This window comes from Citrus sinensis, chromosome 6, assembly GCF_022201045.2.
Source record: "Citrus sinensis cultivar Valencia sweet orange chromosome 6, DVS_A1.0, whole genome shotgun sequence".
Lineage (NCBI taxonomy): Eukaryota > Viridiplantae > Streptophyta > Magnoliopsida > Sapindales > Rutaceae > Citrus > Citrus sinensis.
Window position 1 is genome coordinate 17404787 of NC_068561.1, and position 24171 is coordinate 17428957.

A 24171-nucleotide genomic window follows, 5' to 3' on the forward strand; every position below is an offset into this window, starting at 1 on the left:
ACTATTCAATGGATAAATAACATATCAATTGAAATATAAAATCACTTAAAAATTATTCATAATTTTTATCATATATTACAAAAAAATTTTAGTATATATTTATTTAAGTAAGATATTATTTTTTAACATATTTCTTAGTTACTTTATTTTATAAAAATAATTATATCAACGACTGTACTTTAAAAAAATTATATAGACTAACTGTAACTTACTTTTATATTTCTCACAATTCAATTACTATTATGATATCAATTTTTTTAAAATACTGATTACACATTAGATTACTGATATTACATCAAATATTTATAATTACTATTACAGTAAATAATTACATTGATATTTATAATAAAAAAATATAACTAGGACTATAATATTACATTAAATTTTATGACCTTCACAAGCGAGGGATATCTCTTCTCCACTTATATTTTGTAAAAAAAATGTTATAAAATAATTTCATTCAATAATATTTAATTAAAAAATTTGAGTACATAATATCTCGAATTACTGTCTTCACAGTGAGGGCAATGGGTTGGCCGAGTGGCTAGTATGATGTCAATTAAATTTTAGATTCATTAAAATTTTGTGATGAAACAAAAAGACAAACTATGGCTTATTTGTTATTAAATGAAAACTGAGGGCACAAATGTTTATCGTAACAACACGCGCCCTGCATAGTGCGTGGCTGCACTTGCCACACATTCAAATTTGGTACCTCGGTTCTTTTTAAGCCACTGTGGTTTGTTCAAACCAAAATCGCGGCTCATCTCTCTCTTCCTCTCTCACTACTTCTTCATCTCTCTTAAGTTCAGTACTATTATTATTTTTTTTAAAAAAAAACAGTGTCTCTGTTTCCTCAGTACCACAAAAGAGTGAATATTAGTCTTTTTCTCTTTGACGAACTTCGCTTCTCTTCGGCATTGCTTCACTTTTGTTGTTATTACCAACACATACAAAGCATACAGTCGCAGAGAGATAGAGAGAGATTCCATCTGGGTCTCACTCAAAGCACCCATTAATGGAAGCAGTAACAGTACCAGAGTCATCACCCTCACCCATGTCCCTTCAACAACCCAAAACCCCACCCCCAGAGGCCTCACCTAAACCGTACACCAGTACCAAGAAATCCTTCGTCGCTTCTCTGATGGAAGCCGCCACTCTTCGCTCTCCTTCCTTCAAAGAAGACTCTTACTTCGTCTCTCAACTCAAATCCTCCGAAAAGAAGGCCTTACAAGAGCTCAAGAACAGGCTTGCCGACTCCCACAACGGCTCTAGTGAGAACGAATGCTCCATGTGGGGGATTCCCCTTCTGGGTACCGGTGACGAAAGAGCCGATGTGATTCTGCTCAAGTTTCTGAGAGCAAGGGACTTCAGGGTTCTAGATTCTTTCAACATGCTGGAGAAATGCTTGGCTTGGAGAAAAGAGTTTGGAGCAGACGGCATCGTTGAGGAGGACTTGGGGTTCAAGGAACTCGAAGGCGTGGTGGCTTATATGCAGGGTTACGACAGAGAAGGCCACCCTGTGTGTTACAATGCTTATGGGGTCTTTAGAGACAAGGATATGTATGAAAGGATCTTTGGGGACGATGAGAAGCTCAAAAAATTTTTGAGATGGAGAGTTCAGGTTTTGGAAAGAGGCATCAATCTCTTGCATTTTAAGCCTGGAGGTGTTAATTCCATTATTCAAGTCACTGATCTTAAAGACATGCCCAAGAGAGAGCTTAGGGTTGCCTCTAATCAGATCCTCTCTCTTTTTCAAGATAATTATCCTGAAATGGTTGCCCGGAAGGTATATTTTTGCTTTTCGTTTCTTCAATTTTTCACTTTAATCTGATAATATTATGAGAGTTTCATTTTCTAATTTGTGGGTTTTTTTGGGTGGGTTTTGAGTTTAGATTTTTATCAATGTGCCATGGTACTTCAGCATGCTGTATTCAATGTTCAGTCCATTCTTAACTCAGCGAACTAAGAGCAAGTTTGTGATTTCTAAGGAAGGGAATGTTGCTGAGACGCTTTACAAGTAAGTCTTTTAGCTCTTTTCGTTCTTCATGGATGATTTTTTTTTTTTTTTTGGGGGCAACTTTTCGCATAATCTCTAATATAATTTTTGGATCTTATTTTATTTTGACAATTTATTTGAATGGGTTTGAGTTTGTTGACATCTAAACTTTGAGATCTTTGTCATTTCTAGTTGGTCTGATGAGACTGGATTTGGTGTTTCTGATGATTTAGATTTGTAAGGCCAGAGGACATTCCCGTACAGTATGGTGGACTGAGTCGACCCAGTGATTTAAACCATGGTCCCCCTAAACCAGCTTCTGAGTTCACTGTCAAAGGAGGAGAGAAAGTTAACATACAGATTGAGGGCATTGAGGTTCATTAATAAAAATTATGAAGTTTTTTAACTGCTTAGTTTTCTTGATTAATCTTTGTTTTGTGCTAATTTTGCTTGTGGTTTATGTTGTGTAATCAATCAATTAGGCTGGTGCAACAATTACATGGGACATTGTTGTTGGAGGCTGGGACTTGGAGTACAGTGCAGAATTTGTGCCAAATGCTGAAGGCAGCTACACAATTGCTGTTGAAAAACCCAGAAAAATTTCACCCTCTGAAGAAGCAATTCGCAACTCCTTTACATCGAAAGAAGCAGGCAAATTGGTTCTTTCCGTCGATAACTCTTCTTCCCGGAGAAGAAAGGTCGCTGCTTATCGTTACATTGTCCGCAAATCCTCCCTGGTTTAGGTGTAATACCAAAAATAATGATGACTAGATATTAAAAGGGTATTTTGGTCTCTTTGTTTCTGTTTTTCTGCTTTTGAGAGATTAATTAAGTAATGGCTGTGAACCTTATTATTAGTCTAATTAAGTAGTTGTAATGTAATGAAAAACAGATGATGAGTATCAGCATTTCTGTGCCTCTTTGTATGGCTAATGGCTTCATATAGTATATAGTAGAAGAAACGAAGATTTCAACTTTGTTTTGAAATTGGGTCCTGATTACTCGAGTGGTTTTTGAAATTGGGCTTCAGTTTTCAGAATTACAGTAGTGGATATGAGACAAAAGCGAAGCAATGTGTTTTACTCGTAATAAGCCTTTTTTTCTTTTCTTTTAACTTTATTTAGACTGCGTTTGTGTCGCTCTTGAAAGAAGAGAGATGCCTGCTGGAATCAACCTTACAGGCAGGTCACTTTTATGTGTCTGGAATTTGAAAGGGACTACTTAATGGTCACGGCGTCTTTTATTTTATTTTTGGCCTTATTATTATTATTGGGTGTTGGATTTATCAATAAGAGGGCAAAAAAAAAAAACTAAAAAATAGCTGAAGTAGGAGAAAGATTTTGTGCAGATGATGAGGGATTTGGTAAGTGTTTTGAGTTGGATTTTTAATCTTGCAAATTTGGAGAATCCAACAGTTGTCACGGGTGTTGGAAGTTAGAACAGAACAAATGTTAACGTGTGAAAGGGGTGTTAATGGTAGGAAGGGGCGTGGTGTCACATGTAACATGATGGGCTTGAAGAAATTGAATTTCTTCGACAACCTGCTGGTTTGTTTCTTTCGGTTTTTGGGTACGAATATGAATGTTGTTAATTATTTTTCAATATTTATCGAACCGTCAATTGTTCCTCTATTGATATGCGGACCAACCCTCTAAACATTCCTTAAGAACTTGCATCACTTTTACAAAGATTGTTTTTGAAAACAAAATGACTTTGAAACACCTCTAAAACCCATGTATTTGAGGTAAATGCTAAATGGCCAAAAAGATGAGGGAAGGAACAATATTGTCGCTTCATGTGCCCTTCTCTCTTTTACTTGTGACCCACAATAACAGAGTCCCACCTACGAGTTTTTGCCTTATTCAAGTGGAACCAGGGCTGCCCCTTTCTTTCATGCAGAATCTGTGAATGCGCCTACCTTGACTAACCTACCCGCCTAGATAAAGGAAGGATACCGAATGCTTATCTTCATAAACATCATAGAAGAAGTCTAACTGGAGTCATTATTAGGAGGAACCTTATTGGATTGATAATGAAAACCAGACTAATGGGTAGTGAACCGAGCCTGTTTAGTTTTATTGTTAAACATTATTCTTTTCATTTAGTAGCTCTCCTCTCCTAAAGACTTACACATCCGTTCTGTTGAAAAAAAAGGGTCATTTTGTCCGCCAACAGTCTACTGTTAACGATCTCTTAAAAAAAAGAAGAAACAAAAGTCATAACCTTGCAGTCAATAGAGCCGCTGCCACCACCCCGGCTTATAACAGAGTCAACAAAGCCACCGCCACCACACCTACGTATCACGGAGCCAACAAAGCCACTGCCATCATTCCAACATTGTCAAACGTCCAATTTAACTCTCTCTCTCGCATTCGTGTACATAATCAATTTTTTTGTCAAATAATTTTAAAAAAATTAATTATGTGATTTGTGATAATTTTTGGAATCATTGAGGCATAAATAGTTAAATAAGTTCTAATATATTGTACTTGTTTTATGATAGTTCTGTGATTTATGATAAGTCTATAAAAATTTCAATTATGTGATTTGTGATAATTTTTTAATGATAACTTGATTTGGAAAATACTATATTGATGCGTAACAAAGCAAATTGTAGAAGCTTGCTAATGGCCTTGACCCAAATTGTAAAGCTTGATAATTTTGCAAATTGTAAAAGTATTTCATTTTTCGACTCTCAAATGCACCAAATTTTTGGCTCTCCACTTTCCATCTTGTCTCTAATTTTGTTTTGTTTTGTTTTGTATATGCTTTAATTTTTATGAGCTCTAATTATTTCCTATCTCACTCCTTAGTTCCATATTCCCGTCAGTTTTACATTTTTGCATACATGTTACCTTTTTGTACTGATGCAATACTTTATAATTAGGAATGCAAATATCAATTTTGGCTTAGAATATCAATGATGAATGCAATATTGCAACATCTTTGAGTTATTATTGTGCTTTGTCAAAAAGAAAAATTAAGTGTTCATTGAAATGTTCAAATCACGCGACAATGAATATGAGAATCACTCGTTAAACTTTAGCCTTCTCCATAGAATAATTAGAAAAGCATATGGATGGGTCCATGAATTTTTATAACTTTAAGTTTGACAGTGTTCGCATGTTGCAATTGTAAGGTAGTTTCGCAATGACAATCAACCCACCATTCTCATATCATCTATATAAGAAGCTTTCCTTTGGTGTATAAATTTCATTACTTGTAACATTTTAATTTAAATGCTGTGAATAAAACAAATAAAAAGTTTATATTAAATTTTGAAATGATTAGAAATAGAAGAATATGTGAATATTTGAGTTCTAGATTGATCAATTTATACATAATAACCACATAAATGTCTCCATATTCTCCTGTAAAATCAATCCGCATTCTAACAAAATACTGACCATTATGATTAACCCTAACAAAGGGAGCAAATGACATGTCATACTTATTGGTAAGATATGTAGTGTTAAATGTGATGACGTCTCTAAAATATTTGTGGGCTGCCTTACTCCTCGAATTTACCCATAATACATTCTTCAATCAATCATGCTCGTCCAAATTAATGCTAAAAAAACTCCTTACATTCTACTTGCTTTTTTTGGAAGTACTTTAAAATTGTCATACCATCTCATTCTCCAAGTTGTAATCGCATTGTTTTGTCAACAAGGGTAAGGTAGTTTCAGAATGACAATCAACCTGTCATTCTCATATCATCTATAGAAAAAAGCTTTCCTTTGATGTATAAATTCCATTATTTGTAACATGTTTAATTTAAATGCTGTGAATAAAACAAATAAAAAGTTTATATTATATTTTGAAATGATTAGAAATAGAAGAATATGTGAATATTTAAGCTTTAGGTTGATCAATTTATACATAATAACTACATAAATGTCTCCATATCTTTGTGTGAAATCAATTCACATCCTAACGAAATATTGGCCAATTAACTCTGACAAATGGAGCAAATGACATGTCATACTTATTGGTAAGATATGTAGTGTTAAATATTATGACGTCTCTAAAATATTTGTGAGCTGTTTTACTCCTTGGATTTGCCCACAATACATTCTTTAATCAATCCTGCTAGTCCAAATCAATGCTAAAAAACTCCTTACATTTTACTTGCTTTTTCTAGAAGTACTTTAAATCACCATAGTATATCCTTCTTCAAGTTGTAATTGCCTTGCTTTGTCAACAAGATTTATGCAATCTTTTTATGAGAATGAGACATTTTCATACCCACTAGCTTTAATAACAATAAAATTGAAATTTTGGACTATTATAATTCTTGCACAATCATTCATTTTAATATATTTTTTGTACTTGCACTAATTTTGCTATCGCAAGAGAAATATCCAGCTTTGCCTGGACTGAATCCTTGGTTGTGTTGAAGGTTTAAAATTCAAATAACCTATTTTTCATCTTCAATTCAAATTTACTTTTCCGGTTGGCGCTACGGTCACATGTAAATTTTGCATATTTTACAATTCATCACTCCCTTGTATACTAGTTTCACCTTCATAAGAAACCTCACTTGTTTACCATAGACTTTGTAAAATGCAAACATTTCTTTATGATTACTAAATAACATTTTAAGAGTTAACTCATATTGTTTCGGTTGCACATTTTTAACTATATTGTTGGTCCGTGTTTCTTGTAATTTTTCAAATGCATGCTCATTTTCTAAATTCTCCATGTGTATTAGTAATAAGTAACTGAATTATTTTTTTTATATTTTTGTTCAGTAAAAATTTAATTCATTAACATTTTAATAATTTAAATTAAAAAAATTCTAACAATTTAAATATATAAAACTCATCTAGAAATTAATTTTATTTGAATATAATAGGAAGAGAGAAAGTTATCAATGAACCATAACAATTTCATTAACTGCAAAGCTGCCCGTATTGTTGGAGTGCTCATCGTCAGCACCGAATACAGATCTCGTCGTCGGCTCCGATGCAGATCTCGTGCTTGGGGATAATGTTAAAAACATTACTGTTGGCTCATTTTTGAATTATTATTTTAATAATTATTGTAGGCTACAAGAGAGAGAAGGGCACGGCCATTTAGCTAGAGATGGCAAAAATACCCGCCCGGTCTGGACCCGGACCGTACCCGGGCATTGCGGGCCGGGTAATACCCGGCCCGGGTATGAAGCCGGGTCGGTCTTGGGCATCACTTGATAAACCTGAAACCCGGATTTTATTAAAAAAATTATAAAATATATATTATTTTAAATATTTTATATTTATTTGACTCATTTATTATATATATATATATATAATTTTAAACACTTAAAGTTTATATTTTCATGTCAAATTTTATTGAAATAAATTTAAAACTTATAAAGTTACCAAAAAATAAAAAATATATACAAATAAAATATTAAAAAATATAAAATTCGGGTACCCGAATTAAAACCCGGCCCAGACCCGGACCCAAACCGGTTACATCCGGTTAGGGTCCGGTCATGACAATACCCGAACCCGGCCCGGGGTTTTACCATCTCTACATTTAGCAGTACTCTGTATTTAATTAAACCTATTTGACAATGCAAAAATGGCTTGCATTTGGTGTTGTGTTGCGCTGTTGTGTAATCGTATTATCATATCAAGTGATTGACACCACTGATCAAATGGATAGAGGAAATTTCATTTTTAGTACATTAATTGCACAAACAGTGAATTACTGTGGCAAGTCAAATCTAGAAATCCAATTATGGAGAAACTTTTGGCTAAAACTCTCTCTTACATAGGGAATTCGGTTTCAATTTATGGTGCTGATGTTACACGCATTCCTCATTTTAAGCTCACACATACTTCGGCCATTATGGCACCAACAGCTCAAAATGAAGCCTCAAGTCTATTCATTTAGCCCATCCAAAATTAGCCAAATTTCAAATCTAAAAACTTGCTGACATTTTCTTTGAAATAGAAAGCAGTAAGGCACGGATGCCTCTTTAACTGTTTTGTCAGTACGTGTCTCCCAAGCAAGAAGCCATGTACTAATTCAGAGTCCCTATAGTCCCTTGTGTAATTCTTGCAATAAATCTAATATAAGATTCAACAGCTTCAGTGTTACCGACAAAAATTACAATTGCAAAGACAAGAACAAGAATGGCTCAGTCAAATATCGAACCGACTAATCATAAAGCCGAGTCGTTTAAGCTTTTGAGTGGCCACACAATTCCAGCTGTTGGATTGGGCACTTGGAAAAGTGGAGATGAAGCCTTCAAGTCTGTATTCACTGCCATTGTTGAGGTACTATCACATTTTATTTCATATTTTGCTCACATTACATTATAAAATATTTCAAGTTACAAGTGCTTTTGATTTCGATGCAGGGTGGCTACAGACACATTGACACTGCCAAGCAGTATGGTGTTCAAGAAAATGTCTCTCACACTCTTGATCTCTTCACATATTGCAAGATTCACCATTAAAAAAGTTATTTTATTTTATTTTTCCATTTTCTTGCAGATAGGGCTGGCACTCAAGGAGGCCATGCAAACAGGGATCCAGAGAAAGGATCTCTTTGTCACATCTAAGCTATGGTAATACATCACAACACATTAATGATCAATAAGTGACCAAATTATTAATGCTGGTCACCGCTTAGGCCATTGACCAGGTGGTAACATACTCTTAGTTTGAATTTCAATGGGACTCAAAATTTTAACCTGAAAAAACTACAAGTATGTTGAAGACTATAACAATATTTTAGACGCACATTTTCGAGCTACGTGGAGACGTTGATTATAATGTGAATAGTTTGTACTTTGTAAGATATAATAATTTCAAATGTTGTAATATCTTTTCATATTTCATGGAGAAAATCTATAGGTGCGCAGATTTGTCTCCAGATAGAGTTCGGAGTGCATTGAACAATACCCTTCAAGAACTCCAACTTGATTACCTTGATCTTTATCTGGTAATTGCATATTATATATGTTCTTGTTTCTCATTCATTAAAATTTTCGCGTACGAGTAATGGAGCAACGTATGTGTCTTTCAAATTGCACTTCTTGTTGGTTACAGATTCATTGGCCATTTAGGCTAAAAGAAGGAGCCAGCAGACCTCCGAAAGATGGAGAGGTTTTGGAGTTTGATATGGAAGGTGTTTGGAGAGAAATGGAGAAGCTTGTGAAGGATGGTCTTGTTAGGGATGTTGGTGTTTGCAATTTTACTCTGAAGAAGCTCAATAAACTACTTAACTTTGCTAAGACAAAGCCTTCTGTCTGTCAGGTCAGAATCAGATTTATTAGTCATTACAAAATTGTTAACAGCTATTATGTGATATCCCTTTAGTGGGTGCTTTTGGCTTCAGATGGAAATGCATCCCGGATGGAGAAATGATAAAATACTTGAGGCCTGCAAGAAAAATGGCATCCATGTCACTGTAAGACCAAATAATAATTCGCATTATTCATATTTAATTTTGGTGGATCATTTGGATTTTGAATCTTTTGCAGGCATACTCTCCATTGGGCTCACAAGGAGCAGGCAGAGATCTGATCCATGATCCAACGGTGGAGAGAATAGCAAAGAAGCTGAACAAAAGCCCCGGCCAGATTCTGCTGAAATGGGGGATTCACAGAGGGACAAGTGTGATCCCAAAATCTACACATCCTGACAGGATCAAGGAGAATATTAAGGCCTTTGGTTGGGAAATACCAGAGCACGATTTCCAAACTCTTTGCAGTATGACTGACCAGGTAATGTTCTCATTGTGCAAAAGTGCATGCATCTATATATATAGCTATAGTCTGTGCCTGAGTGTGAGATTGATTGATATGATATTGTTGTTGTGATGATTTCAGAAACGGCTATTGCATGGTGAAATACTCTTTGTAAACAGCAGCGCAGGGCCCTTCAGGTGCGTGGCTGATCTTTGGGACCATGAGGACTAATTGCTTGCTCTTCCAGGTTGCACAGAACATGTGATGTTCTGCAAATGAATTATGATTATGAATAAAAATAACCCATTTTTGTCGCTTTTTAAGTTTGGTGTTTTATCGCCATTGCTAAGGCAGCATAGCTCTGAAAATCTCCATGTACTACTCTCTTACCTTGAACCAAATCATTCTATTTCTAAAGTGCTCTAAGTCAGTTAAGAAAAACAAATTTGATAGTTTATTGTTGAAATTTGATTGAGAGGGCCAACACTTTTTTTTTTCCTTGTAACTTTTATATGGTAGATGATTATCTGTTGGAGAAGCATGAATTATGGAATAATAGGAGGGGACAGTTGCATTACATTAGCTATAAAGTAAAAGTGACATTCTAAAAGTTGTATTTTTAAAATTACACAGAACCCCAAGAATTACAAAGATAAAAGTGGGTGTCAGTCTTAATCAAACATTTTAACATTGTATTTTTCAAATTTAATTTGAAGCACAACAGTTACGAACACATCATTAATCTCATTATTAACAGAATTCAATCCCGTACAAAAAGCTTGCTTTCCTGTGAATGTAAATACAATTGTTCAAATTTGAAGGATATTAATTTGTAGTGGCGTCACATATTCAGAAAGATCATATATAGATAACAATTAAGCCACTATGCTGAAAATATAGCCTCCAATACCACAAAAAGTTGTGCAATTTCCAATTTAACAGGATCTTGAAAGAGAAGCATATGATTTTTGAAACATTGCAGCAAGTAATAAGAATATAATGCTCCAATTCAATCCAATATTTATACTTCTCTCAAAAAATTGATAGCCAGTCACCCTTTTTCTGTGGCCACCAAGTGCATGTGCATAAACTTGGACCTAACTGCGGATTCATTATCGTCTATGGAATTCGGTTGTTATTGTAAGTGTATTTTGAGTTCCCAGTCATTCCTTCTACAATTGAAGCTTGCTGTTGTATCACCATAATTGATGCCCTGCTCGCACAATGTGAAGAAGCCAAAATATCACCAACCACACCTAATTCCTCGATCTCACTCCATTCTGATAGTCCTAATAATACTTGTGAGTGGCGATCGTGTCTTCTTCCAACCAGTATGAGGTCAAAATCATCGCCAATAGCATTAAGTACTCCCGCTGTCTCAGCTCCATCTTTTATACTCCGCGTTATGTATTCAACATTGCTGTTGTTAATACAGGTCATCCTGAAACCATTAATCATGTTTAAATCACAACTTTCTTCTATCAAATTGTCATTTGTAGTATGATTCATAGCAATGAACCGGATAATTGTAAGCATGATGCTATGGTTCTCTACCATGCGCGCGCCATATGCCAGAGCCTCGCGATCATCAGGCCCTCCTATAAAGAGCACGCACACAGATATCGTCAATTGTCGTGAAAAAATTGGCTTAGGATCCATGAATAGCCCGCGATAATACAAGATTCCTACGGAGCATGGGGCCAATTTGATTACATTTTTGGTCACTGTCCTAATTTGAGGACTATCTGCTCTCTTGAATGGTAAAATCACTAGAGCAGTACACTTCTCAAATGCCATCAAACAAATGTCATCATGCATGGAAGCAAAAGGAGCAACAGCTGTGAAGCAGTGCACAGATTTAAGGCCTTTTTGGTAATGCTTGTAACGTCGCAAGGCGTTAATCATAGGATCAATTTTGCTAGGTTTAGAAGAAGAAGGTTCTAAACTGTCTAATCTATGTTGGATGACAACCGGCGTGTAACGTCCAACGTACTCCTCTAAGTTCATAAAACATACTGCTATCGGACTTTGCGGGGAATTGGAAGTTTGAATGATGTTAAGAATGGTTGCTACATTGTCTGGGTCATTAATACATGCAAGGATACGAAGCTCAGAGTTGCGTCCATTGTGTTGGATAGTGTGTCTTCTATATGCTACATATCTTCTTGATGAATCATAAACAACTCTCACTAATGGTATAATGATGGCAGACTTCAAAACTGACGAAGCGACCATGATGGCAAAGCTCTCATCTGTGATCATCTGCTCATTGGATAAAACCAATTATTTGGTTAAGGATTTAGATCATGATTAGCTTTTTTCTATATAGTGAATTAGGATTGCACAGTACCTGTTGCTGAATCGCACGGCTGAAAATTTGAACATCATAGAGGCCGCGGCAGTTCAAAAGAAGGCCAAGCGAGACAGCATCTCTAAAGGGAAGTTTGTAATAGAGTGAAGGGATTATAATTGCAACAAATTTCACCAATGTGGCAACTACTATAATTAACTCCACAGTCAAGAAAGTTTTAAGTCCTACAGAAAAGAAATTGACTCTTCTGCCAACATTTATCAAAAAACAGGGCATGAATACAGCCCAAATAATCGATTCAATTTTATCAACCAAACTTGCTCCCATTGGAGGGGTTGCAGGTGTGTTGATTCCCAAGATTACAGCTCCAAAATAGCCATGCAATCCTGTGATTTCCGCAAGGAGTGAACAGCCAAGCAACATTATATTTACAAACCATAAATGCCCCCTCTTGGGTGATTTTCCACCTGGAGTTTTCCTCATCATCCAAAACATTGTGGGTCGGAGGCCAAAAACAATCAGAACAACAATGAATGTAAGGCTCAGGAACATCAACAAGGCGGCATGTTTAAACCTGCCTGGTGGTGGTGCTTGTGCGGCCTGGCCGCTCGAATTGCCAGTAAATGTGACAGCGAAACAATTTACTGCGCTACTGATCAGTGATGAAGACACAGCAAGGCGGCCGAGCTCTGAGTTAAGAAGCTTCAGATCGCTCAAAAGGGCGAGAATCACATGAATAGATATTGTTGATTCTAGTGCCGCAACTGTTTTGAGAGAATTGCCAAGATTTTCTTCTAATTGAATGGCCCCCTTTACAAAGGAAGATGCAAGTATTGTTGCTATCATTGATAGCACAAAAGATCCAACGCCTATAACAATTGCTAGTCTACCGGATTTTTGGATGATTCTTATATCTATCCGCACACTCAGCAGGAAAACCATGTAAATGATGCCTAATGATTCAAAGACATTAAGCACCGTCATAGTCTTTGGCGTGAATATTTTGTTGCTGAATTTTTCATTCACACGTTCAAGAAACGAAGGACCCATTAAAATTCCAGCCTGTTATTGCATCCACGACAGGTCATACAAACGAAAAGAATTTGATTCATCATATCTAACCAAAAAATAGATAAATAAAGAAACTAAAATTACTCCTCGCTCTCTTACCAATGTTCACATTTTTTTAAATACAAATTACGGCAATTTAGTCACTGTTTTAATTTGTATTTTATAAAGTGTAGACGCTTGCATTTCAGATTATTTTGTATAAAAATTATAGAAATGTAAGAGCTTACTAGCATTTGTGAAACAAAGGTATGATTTCCGAGAGGCCTGAGAATGAGCCAAAAAATTGCTGATAATATAGTAACTGAAGTAATCGGAATAATCAAATTTGGAATATTGAAATTTGGTTGTTCAGATCCGAATCCTACACTTCCCCACACCATCGTTGCAAATGGTTGGCAAACAGTGAAATTTTTCGCTGATGTCGGAGAAGCCATTGTTAATTTGCCAATTGCTGAAGGAAAATGGTAAAGAAAAAAAGAATTTGATAAGCAACTGAAAGTATGGTTTTATTAACCGAGGAGAATAGAAATATGCTTAATTTTTTGTGTGGCTCGAATTGCCAAAAATAAAGCCGAGATCAATGATTTGTTACTGGACAAGACCTGTTTGAACTTGCTAGGGAAGCTCCTGTCATGTGAAAGCCAAAAGTCACCGTTAAAATTTAGGGACAAATGGCAATTTCCTTCCTAAGGCTTTTGGGTTGTATCACTTGTTTACTTACCTCTTCATTATGTTAAGATTTTATGCTTAATTAAGGAATTATAAGGTATAATGAAAATAGTGATGAATAACTTATGAGCTAAAATATATATATATATCATACATGTAGGAGAAAATATTAATCTCTCTGAAAATTTTAACACAAATTTTAAGTTTTTAATTTTAAAACAATGTTTCGGGCTCAAGAATATCGATGTATATTACAATAATTCAAGAATTAATTTTTTTATTTCATAAAGTTATTAATTTACAATTAAAAAAAAATTATTGTGAATTTCAATTCAAAATACATTGAAATTCTTATTTAAAAGTATCAAACAATAAGTTTAATCAGTCATGGTGCATAGATCTGGCCTTAAGTTTTGATTTCAAGTGTAACTGAATCTACACCAAAAAGATCCTCACAATAACAGCCAAATGACAAAATACCATATCTTTGATCAAATTATTCATTTAGCTAGATTAATTTCTGATCACTCCGTACTTTTCTCTATAGCTCCTCTTTAATTTGTTCAATAACCATACATTTCATTCTTCTTTTTTTTTTTTTTTTGGGTTATCACAAAATTGTTTCTACCCTTCTCTACCAATACTTTTCTTCCTCATGGTGCACGTAAATTGGCAAATTAGAAATGTCTATGGAGGCACAAGTACAACCGAAGAATGTTAATTGGTTTTGTGAACCACTAGAGAGACAAAAATTGGTGGGTCCGATAACCAAAGGAAAAACATATCATTGCCATCGCACACAAGTGTTGTTTCCGATTGTTTTAGTTTCTTTTTTCGCAAGAGCTTTTCATTTACTTCCCCAGTCTTTAGGGGTGCAGGTTACTTTTGTTTGACAGATGCTAGTAAGCACTTACATCTCTGAGCTCTGCCCATACGACACCTATCATCTTTGTAATATATGATGGGGTGGGCCGCCTTGCTCTCTCCTCTTCATTTTAACTGATATCTATCATCCTGGAAATTTTAACTGATATGAAGCTCCTAACTCAGAGCTAGGCCGCCTTGTTCTCTCTTCTTCGTTAACAGTTGCTTAATGAGCACGGCATATGGAACAGTTTTTGTACTTGTGAGTGAAGTTCCAGAAGCGGGCACCAAAAGTGATGCCTTTTTGAAAAACCTGAGCTTATTTTAAGTCATGGCTTTTGTTGTTTTTGTCCTCCCGTCGGCAAACTCCTAAGGGAAACCCCAAGCATTATAATATGTTGGCCATGCATCTCAAGATAGTTGGCAGTTTTTTTTTTTAATTATTAAAAGGGGCTCATCATAACGGGGTTGAAAGACCCCAAACATATCTTGCGAAATAATAGAATAAACACTGCTGGCTAGAGAATAAATGTAAACTATAAGGAATTGAGTTATCCATATTAGCCACGAAGTCCGCAGCTGAATTTGCTTCACGATAGATGTGAGTGATATAAATCTGTCAGTTTCTGTTTAATAAATCACGATTAGCAACAACTAAAGCATAGAAAGCATTAAGTACAACCACTTGCTTAGAGATCATCTGAGTAACACAGAGGCTATCCACTTCCACCAAGAGACGTCTTATGCCAGCATTCTAGGCAAGGATTAAGCCTTGATACAGACCCCAAAGCTTGCCATAGTCACGGTGTTGAAAAGTTGACAAAACTTGGTGACAAATTGGCCAAAGTTGGCACCGACCTTGGAAATTTAACACATGCATGTGGCTAAGCATGCAAAGCTTGAAAAGTTGGCACAAACCCTTAGAAATTTAGATGAAGCATGTGGTTGGAATCGTGGAAATTGAAGCCAAAGGAGTTGGTGAAGCATGTGACAGTTTGACAAATTCACAACAACTTTGACAGTTTGACAAATTCACAACAACTTTGACAATTTGGCAAATTGTTGGTGGAGGCCGAATTTGTAATAGTGCAAAATACTTCCTATAAATAGAGGAAGTTTTTCATTTGTTAAGCATCCTGAAATTGTTAAGCTTATAAGTTTCTAAGTTTTGAGAGAAGTGAGAGAAGTGTGTCTGGAGAATTTATCTTTCCTGTAGAGTGTGAGAGTACTGGGTATATTTGGGTTTCTGGAAAGTGAGATTCGTTACTCAAATATTGTACTCTATTAATTGTTAAATAAACAATTATTCTTTCTTGCCTTCGTGGATGTAGGTTTAACTACCGAACCACGTAATTCTTGTGTCCTTTATTTTTCTATAAATATTTGGTGCGCTTGATTCCGCATTCCGCGCACAACAACTATTCACGTATACGGTACTGTTCACATACAGTACTATTCACGAATACGATGGAGACAACCATTTGTACTTGGGAGACAGTCTATTGTAAGTAGTGTGTATTTTTGTATGTCTAAGAAAGTTCTGTCAACAAAGGCGATAAAAGTCTAAGGATTTTTGTTTTTAATTAGGACCGAGTTCCCGTTCAGTCTCCTGGAAACTTTCCTGGTGCATTTATTCACGCGAAATTAACATCATAGAGATTATTTTTCAAATGGAAATATTTTGTTGAGAAAATAGTAAAATGTGAAACTTCCAGAATTGGGGAGAGATCTACCGAGACTATTTCAGGAGACACTTCAGGTGGAAAGCGAGATTTGTCAAATCGCTATTCAACACCTGTTATAGGAGGCCAGAAGATTGATGGTGAAAAGTTTGATGGGAAAATCAATTTTAGCATGTGGAGGTGCGAAGTTATGGATACCCTTATTCAAATCGATCTCGATGTTGTTCTGAAAAATAAAAGACACTTGTATGATGAAGAAATTTGGGATCGTATGAATGAAAAAACTTGTGGTCAGATCAGATCTTATTTGACCAAGGAGGTGAAATACTTGGTGAAAGATGAAGAGTGTGCGATGACTTTGTGGCATACATTGGAGGAGAAGTACTTGCTAAAAAGTCCTGAAAATCGCCTTCATGCAATGAGCCAAGTATATGGCTTTCGAATGAAGCCTGGGGTGTCAATGCACAATCATGTCTCAAGATTTGAAAAGTTACTTGCTGATTTGAAGAATCTTGATGAAGATATTAAGGATGAAGTCAAAGGCTATGATTATGTTACACTTACTATCAGAGGAATATAGCCATTTTGTGACTACCTTGATATATGGGAAAAGCGTGATCATCTTCAAAGATGTTTGCACAGCATTGACTAACTTGGAGATTCGGAATAATAATAAAAATTCTGAACGAGCATCGTCTGAAGCTTTGGTGAGCAGAGATTGGGGCGATGAAGAAAAAGAAAAAGCGTGGTGGAAAGAATTCTCGATCCAAATCGAGAAGCAGAAATATAGCTCGAGACGAGTGTGCCTTTTGTCATGAAAAGGGTCATTGGAGGAAAGATTGTCCAAAGGCTCAAAAGAGAGATAAAAAGAAACCAGCAACAGCAAACATGACACGGACAGATGAAGATTCTGATTATTCACTAAGTATTACTCCTGCAGCATACGTGGCTAGTTTGAACGAGTGGATACTTGATACTGGAGCAACCTATCATTTGTGTCTTATTAAGGAATGGTTTATAGATTTTCATAATCTGAAATTCGGTGCAGTTGTGATGGGGAATGATTAACCTTGTCGCACAATGGGGATACGAACAATTCAGCTCAAAATGTTTGATGGAATAGTTAGAGAACTCAAAGAGCTTAGATTTATTCCAGTTTTAAAGAAAAATCTAATTTCTGTGGGTGCTTTGGAAATTAAAGGCTACAAGGTTATCATTGAAGATGGTATAATGAAGTTTACACATGGGGCTATGGTGATTCTGTAAGGGGTTCGACGTCACAATCTGTACTATTTGAAGGGAGGTACAACTGATGAAGCAAGTGTTGTTGATGCGCACAGTGACACCACCAAGTTATGACATGTACGACTGAGACATACTGGAGAGAAATCTTTGCAAACTCTAATGAGGCATGGACTCTTAAAAGGTACCAAAACTTGTAAATTAAATTTTTGTGAGCATTGTGTAGTAGACAAGAAAACAAGGGTCAAGTTTGGTACAGCTAATCACGATACTCGTGAGATCTTTGAATATGTTCATAGTGATGTATGAGGACCAACCAAGACTGTATCAATTGGTGGAAGTCATTATTTTGTTACATTTATTGATGATTTCTCTAGACGTGTGTGGGTGTACACCATGCGAGTAAAGGATGAGGTTCTAGAGATTTTCGTGAAATGGAATAAATTGGTGGAGACTCAAATTGGCAGAAAGATCAAAGTATTACGGTCTAATAATGAGGGTGAATATACTTCTGATCCATTCTTGCAAGTATACCAGAACGAGGGTATTAAAAGACATTTCACGGTGAGACATACTCCGCAACATAATGGTGTGGCTGAGCGTATGAATCGTACTTTACTGGAGAAGGTACGGTGTATGTTATCTAATGCTGGTTTAGATAAAAAGTTTTGGGCTGAAGCTGTGAGCTACGCAAGTCACTTGATAAACCGGTTGCCTTCTGCTGCAATTAGAGGCAAAACTCCTATGGAAATGTGGTCTGGAAAGCATGCACAAAACTATGATTCCCTTCGTATATTCGGGTGTCCAACTTATTATCATGTCAAATATGGTAAATTGGATCATCGTGCTAGAAAAGCTATCTTTATGGGATTCAAATGTGGAGTAAAGGGCTTCAAGCTTTGGGATCTCGAAGATAAAAAGTTTGTGTGTAGTAGAGATGTCACGTTTGATGAAGCTTCAATGATAAAAGCTTCAAGGATGAAAGCTTCAAGTTCTCAGCAAATGGAGAACAAGACCAAATAGGTATTGTAGAGGGTGGAGTTTGATGCAACTTCATATGTACCAGTTAGTTCTACATCAAAGAAGGGTTCAACTATAGAGGTGATACCTAGAGTTGAAGAATAAGTTGTTTCTTCTGATGTCCCACAAAATGAAGAAACAATTGATGATGTAGATAATGATGATTTTATAGCAACATGGAGGCCAAGAAGAGAGATAAGAAAACTCGGATGGCTTACTAAAGATATGGTGGTAGCCTATGCACTTTCAGTTATTGATGATGACATCTCCAATACTTTCGGTGAAGCATTACGCAGCAGTGAAAGTGATTAGTGAAAGTTAGCCATGGAAGAAGAGATGAAATCTCTCAATCAAAACCAGATTTAGGAACTTGTAAAGTTACCAAAAAAGAAAAGGGCTATTGGCAATAAATGGGTCTACACCAAGAAGCAAGGATCTCCGAATCAATCAACTCCTCGATACAAGGCAAGACTCGTGGCAAAATATTTTGCTCAAAAGGAATATATTGACTACAATGAAGTTTTCTCTCCAGTTATAAAGTATGCTTCCATTCATATCCTACTTGCCTTAGTTGCAGAATATGAGTCAGAGTTGACTCAATTGGATGTTAAGACGGCGTTCTTACATGCAGATTTGGAAGAAGAAATCTATATGATTCAGCCTTGTGGTTTCAGAGTTGCTGGAAAAGAGAATCATGTCTGTAGGTTGATTAAATCTTTGTACGGATTGAAGCAATCGCCAAGGCAGTGGTACAAAAGATTTGATCAATTTATATAAGGGCAGAAATTCACCAGAAGTGGACACGATCATTGTGTTTACTTTAGAAGACTACTAGATAGAGCTTTCATGTATTTGTTACTCTATGTTGACGATATGCTTATAGCTTCGAAGAATAAAGATGAGATCGAAAGATTAAAGAAGCAACTGGCTTCTGAGTTCGAGATGAAATACTTGGGTGATGTACAGAGAATACTTGGGCGGGAGATTCGTAAAGACAAAAAGAATGGGAGCGTATGGTTGACTCAAAAGTCTTATTTGAAGAAAGTGTTAGAAAGATTCGGTATAGATGACAAAACAAAACCGGTATGTACACCTCTAACTCCTCATTTCAAATTAAGCTCTTTTTCATGTCCTATATCTCAAGAAAAACGCGATTACATGACTCATGTTTCATATGCTAGTGTCGTGGGTAGTCTTATGTATGTTATGGTATGCATAAGGCCTGATATATCTCTAGCAGTGAGCATGGTTAGTAGATACATGCACAATCCGGGTAAAAATCAATGGCTTACAGTAAAGTGGATTCTCCGATATCTGTATGGGATAGTTGATGTTGGGTTATTGTTCAAGAAGGATTGTGGTCAACAATGTGTTGGGTATTGTGATTCTGATTTTGCTGGAGACTTTGACAAGCGAAGATCAACAATGGGCTACGTATTGACATTGGGTGGAGGTCCGGTTAGCTGGAGGTCGATTTTGCAATCGACAATTGCTCTGTCCACTACGGAAGCAGAGTATATGGCAGCAACTGAAACTGTAAAAGAAGCTATCTGGTTGAAAGGCTTGTTAGGTGATTTGAGAGTAATCTAGGAGAACATTGCGGTCTTTTGTGATAATCAAAGTGCGATATTCCTTGCGAAGAATCAAACATATCACTGTTGACGAGTGTCAATCCCACGAGGAGGTGGATTTTAATTGTGTGTAGAATTAATTTTCTAAATGGGTGGTTAGATTTGTGGTGAAAATGATTTGGATTATCCTAAAATTGGAATTAAAATGGCGAGAATAATTTGAAGAGAATTCTATTGAAATGACGTACTTGGGTATCTGGATCTGTATCAACATGCACCATAGGCTAAATATTCCTTATTAATGCCAATTAAATCATGAGGGGAGAATCCACACCTCATGAACCACACTCTAATCAATATGGTGCAAATGGCTTATCGTACCAAATAATAATAACCTTGTATTAGGAAGCCGGTGAAATCAAGGCGGTACTAAACAAGATTGTTATTATTTGTCGATAAGAAGTCAAAACATCCACAAAAACTAGAGGGGAAGAGAAAATAAATTTACCAAATAAAGCCCATAACACATGTTGAGACTTCACCTTCAACCCAAGCTTGAAAGAAAATTAGTTACTCATAATTGAACTAGGGGTAAAATAGAAATTTATTAAAATACGTAGAAAATATAAGATGGAGAAGGAATTACAGAAAATAGATCCCAAAAATGGATTCAGAGCTATTAAATTAGGGGGAAGACCCTCTTTTTATAGATACATTGAGTAAATCATGGCCATCAGATTAAAAACAGTTTGGACGCTCAGGATTACGCCATGTCATTAGTCAACAGTACGCGGCTTGACCACACAGTTTGAACAATAACACGATTTGACCCGGCTTGAACAGTAACGCGGTTTGGTTGAAAATAATCATGTGTAATGCATATATCGTACGAGCAATTTTTTATCCACTAACATGTTGCCACGTCACCAATCAACAATGCATAAGAATTTTAGTCCAACAGGATCGGTCAATGCCACGTCATCGATCCGTCTATATGAACAGTGCGTGAACAGTAACGTAGACAGTATCGTACATGTGAACAGTGCCATTTTTCCTTTTATGCTCTCCCTAAGGTTTTCGACCGTCCTGAGTTCAAAAGTGATGTTCGTTTTACCGTCTGAACTCTCGTTCATTGTGAAATGACCATGATGCCCCTAAAATACTTAATTAAAATAAAACACACATAATTAAATTACAAGATTCTTAAATACATAAAAGTAAGGGTTGTTAGTAAGACTTGAAATGTAAAATGACGATTTTTTCCTTTATAAATATGCATTTTCTAACACTCAACAATCACGCTCGGACGAAGCACATAGATGTGAAAATCATTATGTGAGAGATACTATCGAGAGCGGTGTTGTGTTGTTGAGAAAGATCGATACCAAAGATAATCCATCAGATATGTTGACGAAGGTAGTTTCTGGAGTTAAATTTCAACATTATCCTTCGATTGTGTTCAGATATGTCTTTCGGGAATTTTGAATTACAGTTGGCTTGATCCTAAATTTTGGGTACGTAGGCAGTCACAGAGATGCAGCCACTTTGAGGATGAAAATCCTTTGGTAAGTCGGCTCAAATTTGGACAAATTTTTGCCGAGGTGGAGAATTGTTGAAAAGTTGACAAAACTTAGTGACAAATTGGCCAAAGTTGGCACCGACCTTGGAAATTTAACACATGCATGTGGCTAAGCAATCAAAGCTTGAAAAGTTGGCACAAACCCTTAGAAATTTGGATGAAGCATGTGGTTGGAATTGTGGAAATTGAAGCCAAAGGAGTTGGTGAAGCATGTGACAATTTGACAAATTCACAACAACTTTGACAATTTCGTAAATTGTTGGTGAAGGCCGAATTTGTAATAGTGCAAAATACTTCCTATAAATAGAGGAAGTTTTTCATTTGTTAAGCATCCCAAAATTGTTAAGCTTATAAGTTTCTAAGTTTTGAGAGAATTGAGAGAAGTGTATCTAGGGAATTTATCTTTCCTACAGAGTGTGAGAGTACTAGGTATATTTGGGTTTCTGGGAAGTGAGATTCGTTACTCAAATATTGTACTCTATTAATTGTTAAATAAACAATTATTCTTTCTTGCCTCCGTGGATGTAGGTTTAACTACCGAACCACGTAATTCTTGTGTCCTTTATTTTTCTATAATTATTTGGTGTGCTTGATTCCGCATTCTGCGCACAACACACAAAACTTTCCCCAACTTTCATACAAAAACCTGAGATCCAGTGGAGATAGTTGGCAGTTTTCTTGATTCACAATTTGCAGGAATTTTGGGATTTTGGGGACCAATAGTACTGGGCATTGTCACACCTCTTATTCCACTAATGGGGTTCCTTTTATAGATAAAATGGAACCCTTCGTTTGGTCTGTGTTTTTGCCTTGCTTATTAATCAATGCTGGCAAAGGAGTAAATTTATTTTCAATAAGTTTCTCAGGTTTCTTGACAGTATAGTTCCTCATATGGATAGATACCTCTATGAAAATTTTTGCCATCATAATTCGTTCACTTTATTACAAATACCCTTTTCCGATGCCATTTCTCTTGGCCTCTTTTTGAACTGTCGAGGAATCTATGATATTCGAAATTTCAGCCGGGCCAATCAGCGTTAGGTACTGTTTATTTTACCAAAAACCCAGACAAGCCATTCACCATGCAAGCAAAAAATTTTAATTTTGACATCATTGTTGAAGTCCGCTAGAGTTTTCTACGACACTTCAAGAAGATATGTTGTTGCATAAACTTTTAAATAGTGCATATGTAGTAAGTGAGAATCCTTTAGTCCACAAGAGTTGGTGGTTCTAAGGTGATTTAGAATGTTTGTATAAAACTCTGTGTCGATACATGCCGCCAATAGCGGCCAATTGTCAAAGGGTGATAGTTTTGCGCAGCAAGTTCCCGTGCGGCACTTGAGCGACCTTAGCGTGTGAGTCGCCAAGTAAGCCTAGATTACTCCCTAAACAAGCCAAGCACACACACTTGGAGAAAATGTTAAGGGAAGTAAGAGTGGAATGGTCAAAGATGATTGTATTACACTTTGAATAATTACAAGAGTGTTTGTACAAGAGAGCTTGAGAGCTAGTGTGCTAGGTGTGTTGTGTGGGTGTGTTGGTGGTTGTGAGAATGATGGGTGCTCACCCATATTTATAGGGGGTGGAATGCCTAATTCTAGAGAATTCTATTACAAGTGGCAAAACACTAAGGGACCCAAGTGGTGAGTCCTAGAAAGTTCTAGTGAATGGATAATATGTAGAGAGTTCTAGACCTTTGGGCCTTGGTGGGGGTTTTGCTAAGTGCACCCCAGCTAGTTAGTTGTCTTGGTGGCCCAATTTCTAAGTTAACCCCCACTTCTAAGGGTATCCACCTTGAGTGCCAAGCGAGCCCGTGACACAATGCTCCTTGAAGTCCTACATATAGACCTCTATATTCTAAGTCTAGAGAAGTATATTGGCCGCTCCTTGCCTTTTGTGATCTCACGTCGATTAGATTAACGGCCATCACTAATTGATATCATCCTCAATGCATTTCACTAATTGATATCATCCTTATTCAATTTTCGGAGTTATGTAATATTTTTTCCTCCTTATAAATAGAGCAGTACGTTAATGGTGGTTATATTGGTTTTATCTATCTTTCCTTGTTTCTACTTGTTGCCACAGCTACATCTATGGGAAAATGATCAAAATCCCTCATGTTTCAGTAAATCAATCATTTGCTCCTTATGTTTTAAAATTCATCATCAAAAAATCTTCAACCATTGATCAAGTTTTCAAAAAAAGATTTTGTAACATTTAATTTTTTGTATCTTTTATTATTTTGCTTAGACGTATGTGGTAAAATTGATTATCCGTTCATGAAAATTTTTATGGCTAAAATAGTAAAATATACATAAAATTTGAAACTCTACAAAAAGTTTTCTAATGATAAAACAATTTGAGGGATTTTAAAACAGGAGAGAAAAATGATTAATTTGACAAACAATTGAGCTTTGATTATTTTTGCCCTTCATCTATTTGTTGACAATCCATACATTAAAGTAACCCG

At 36.1% G+C, this 24171-nt stretch overlaps 3 protein-coding genes across 3 annotated transcripts; 2 read left to right on the plus strand and 1 right to left on the minus strand.

The window, feature by feature from the left end:
• The first annotated feature begins 735 nt into the window (after positions 1–735).
• On the plus strand, positions 736–2986 carry LOC102631478 (patellin-6). Its single transcript, XM_006481056.3, has 4 exons — positions 736–1789; positions 1896–2020; positions 2233–2374; positions 2482–2986. The coding sequence occupies exons 1-4, from the start codon at positions 1019–1021 to the stop codon at positions 2740–2742; spliced, it is 1299 nt and encodes a 432-aa protein (XP_006481119.1). The 5' UTR covers positions 736–1018; the 3' UTR covers positions 2743–2986.
• A 5136-nt stretch (positions 2987–8122) lies between these two features.
• On the plus strand, positions 8123–10119 carry LOC102606883 (aldose reductase). The gene is made up of 8 exons (XM_006481057.3): positions 8123–8271; positions 8355–8405; positions 8491–8564; positions 8854–8941; positions 9049–9255; positions 9338–9409; positions 9483–9725; positions 9831–10119. The coding sequence occupies exons 1-8, from the start codon at positions 8128–8130 to the stop codon at positions 9918–9920; spliced, it is 969 nt and encodes a 322-aa protein (XP_006481120.1). The 5' UTR covers positions 8123–8127; the 3' UTR covers positions 9921–10119.
• Positions 10120–10808: 689 nt separating this feature from the next.
• Positions 10809–12984, minus strand: LOC102619016 (cation/H(+) antiporter 26). Its single transcript, XM_006481361.1, has 2 exons — positions 12040–12984; positions 10809–11951 (listed from the first exon to the last, which is right to left on the minus strand). Exons 1-2 carry the CDS (start codon positions 12982–12984, stop codon positions 10809–10811), a joined length of 2088 nt encoding a protein of 695 aa, XP_006481424.1.
• Positions 12985–24171: the final 11187 nt, after the last annotated feature.

Coding starts and splice junctions, on each gene's coding strand:
- LOC102606883 (XM_006481057.3), top strand. CDS start 8,128: ATGGCTCAGTCAAATATCGAACCGACTAATCATAAAGCCGAGTCGTTT. Junction 8,406..8,490: donor AGTATGGTGTTCAAGAAAAT/GTCTCTCACACT, acceptor ATTTTCTTGCAG/ATAGGGCTGGCACTCAAGGA. Junction 8,942..9,048: donor ATTACCTTGATCTTTATCTG/GTAATTGCATAT, acceptor TGTTGGTTACAG/ATTCATTGGCCATTTAGGCT.
- LOC102631478 (XM_006481056.3), top strand. CDS start 1,019: ATGGAAGCAGTAACAGTACCAGAGTCATCACCCTCACCCATGTCCCTT. Junction 2,021..2,232: donor GTTGCTGAGACGCTTTACAA/GTAAGTCTTTTA, acceptor CTGATGATTTAG/ATTTGTAAGGCCAGAGGACA. Junction 2,375..2,481: donor TACAGATTGAGGGCATTGAG/GTTCATTAATAA, acceptor TCAATCAATTAG/GCTGGTGCAACAATTACATG.
- LOC102619016 (XM_006481361.1), bottom strand. CDS start 12,984: ATGACGGTGCTTAATGTCTTTGAATCATTAGGCATCATTTACATGGTT. Junction 11,952..12,039: donor GCCGTGCGATTCAGCAACAG/GTACTGTGCAAT, acceptor TCCAATGAGCAG/ATGATCACAGATGAGAGCTT.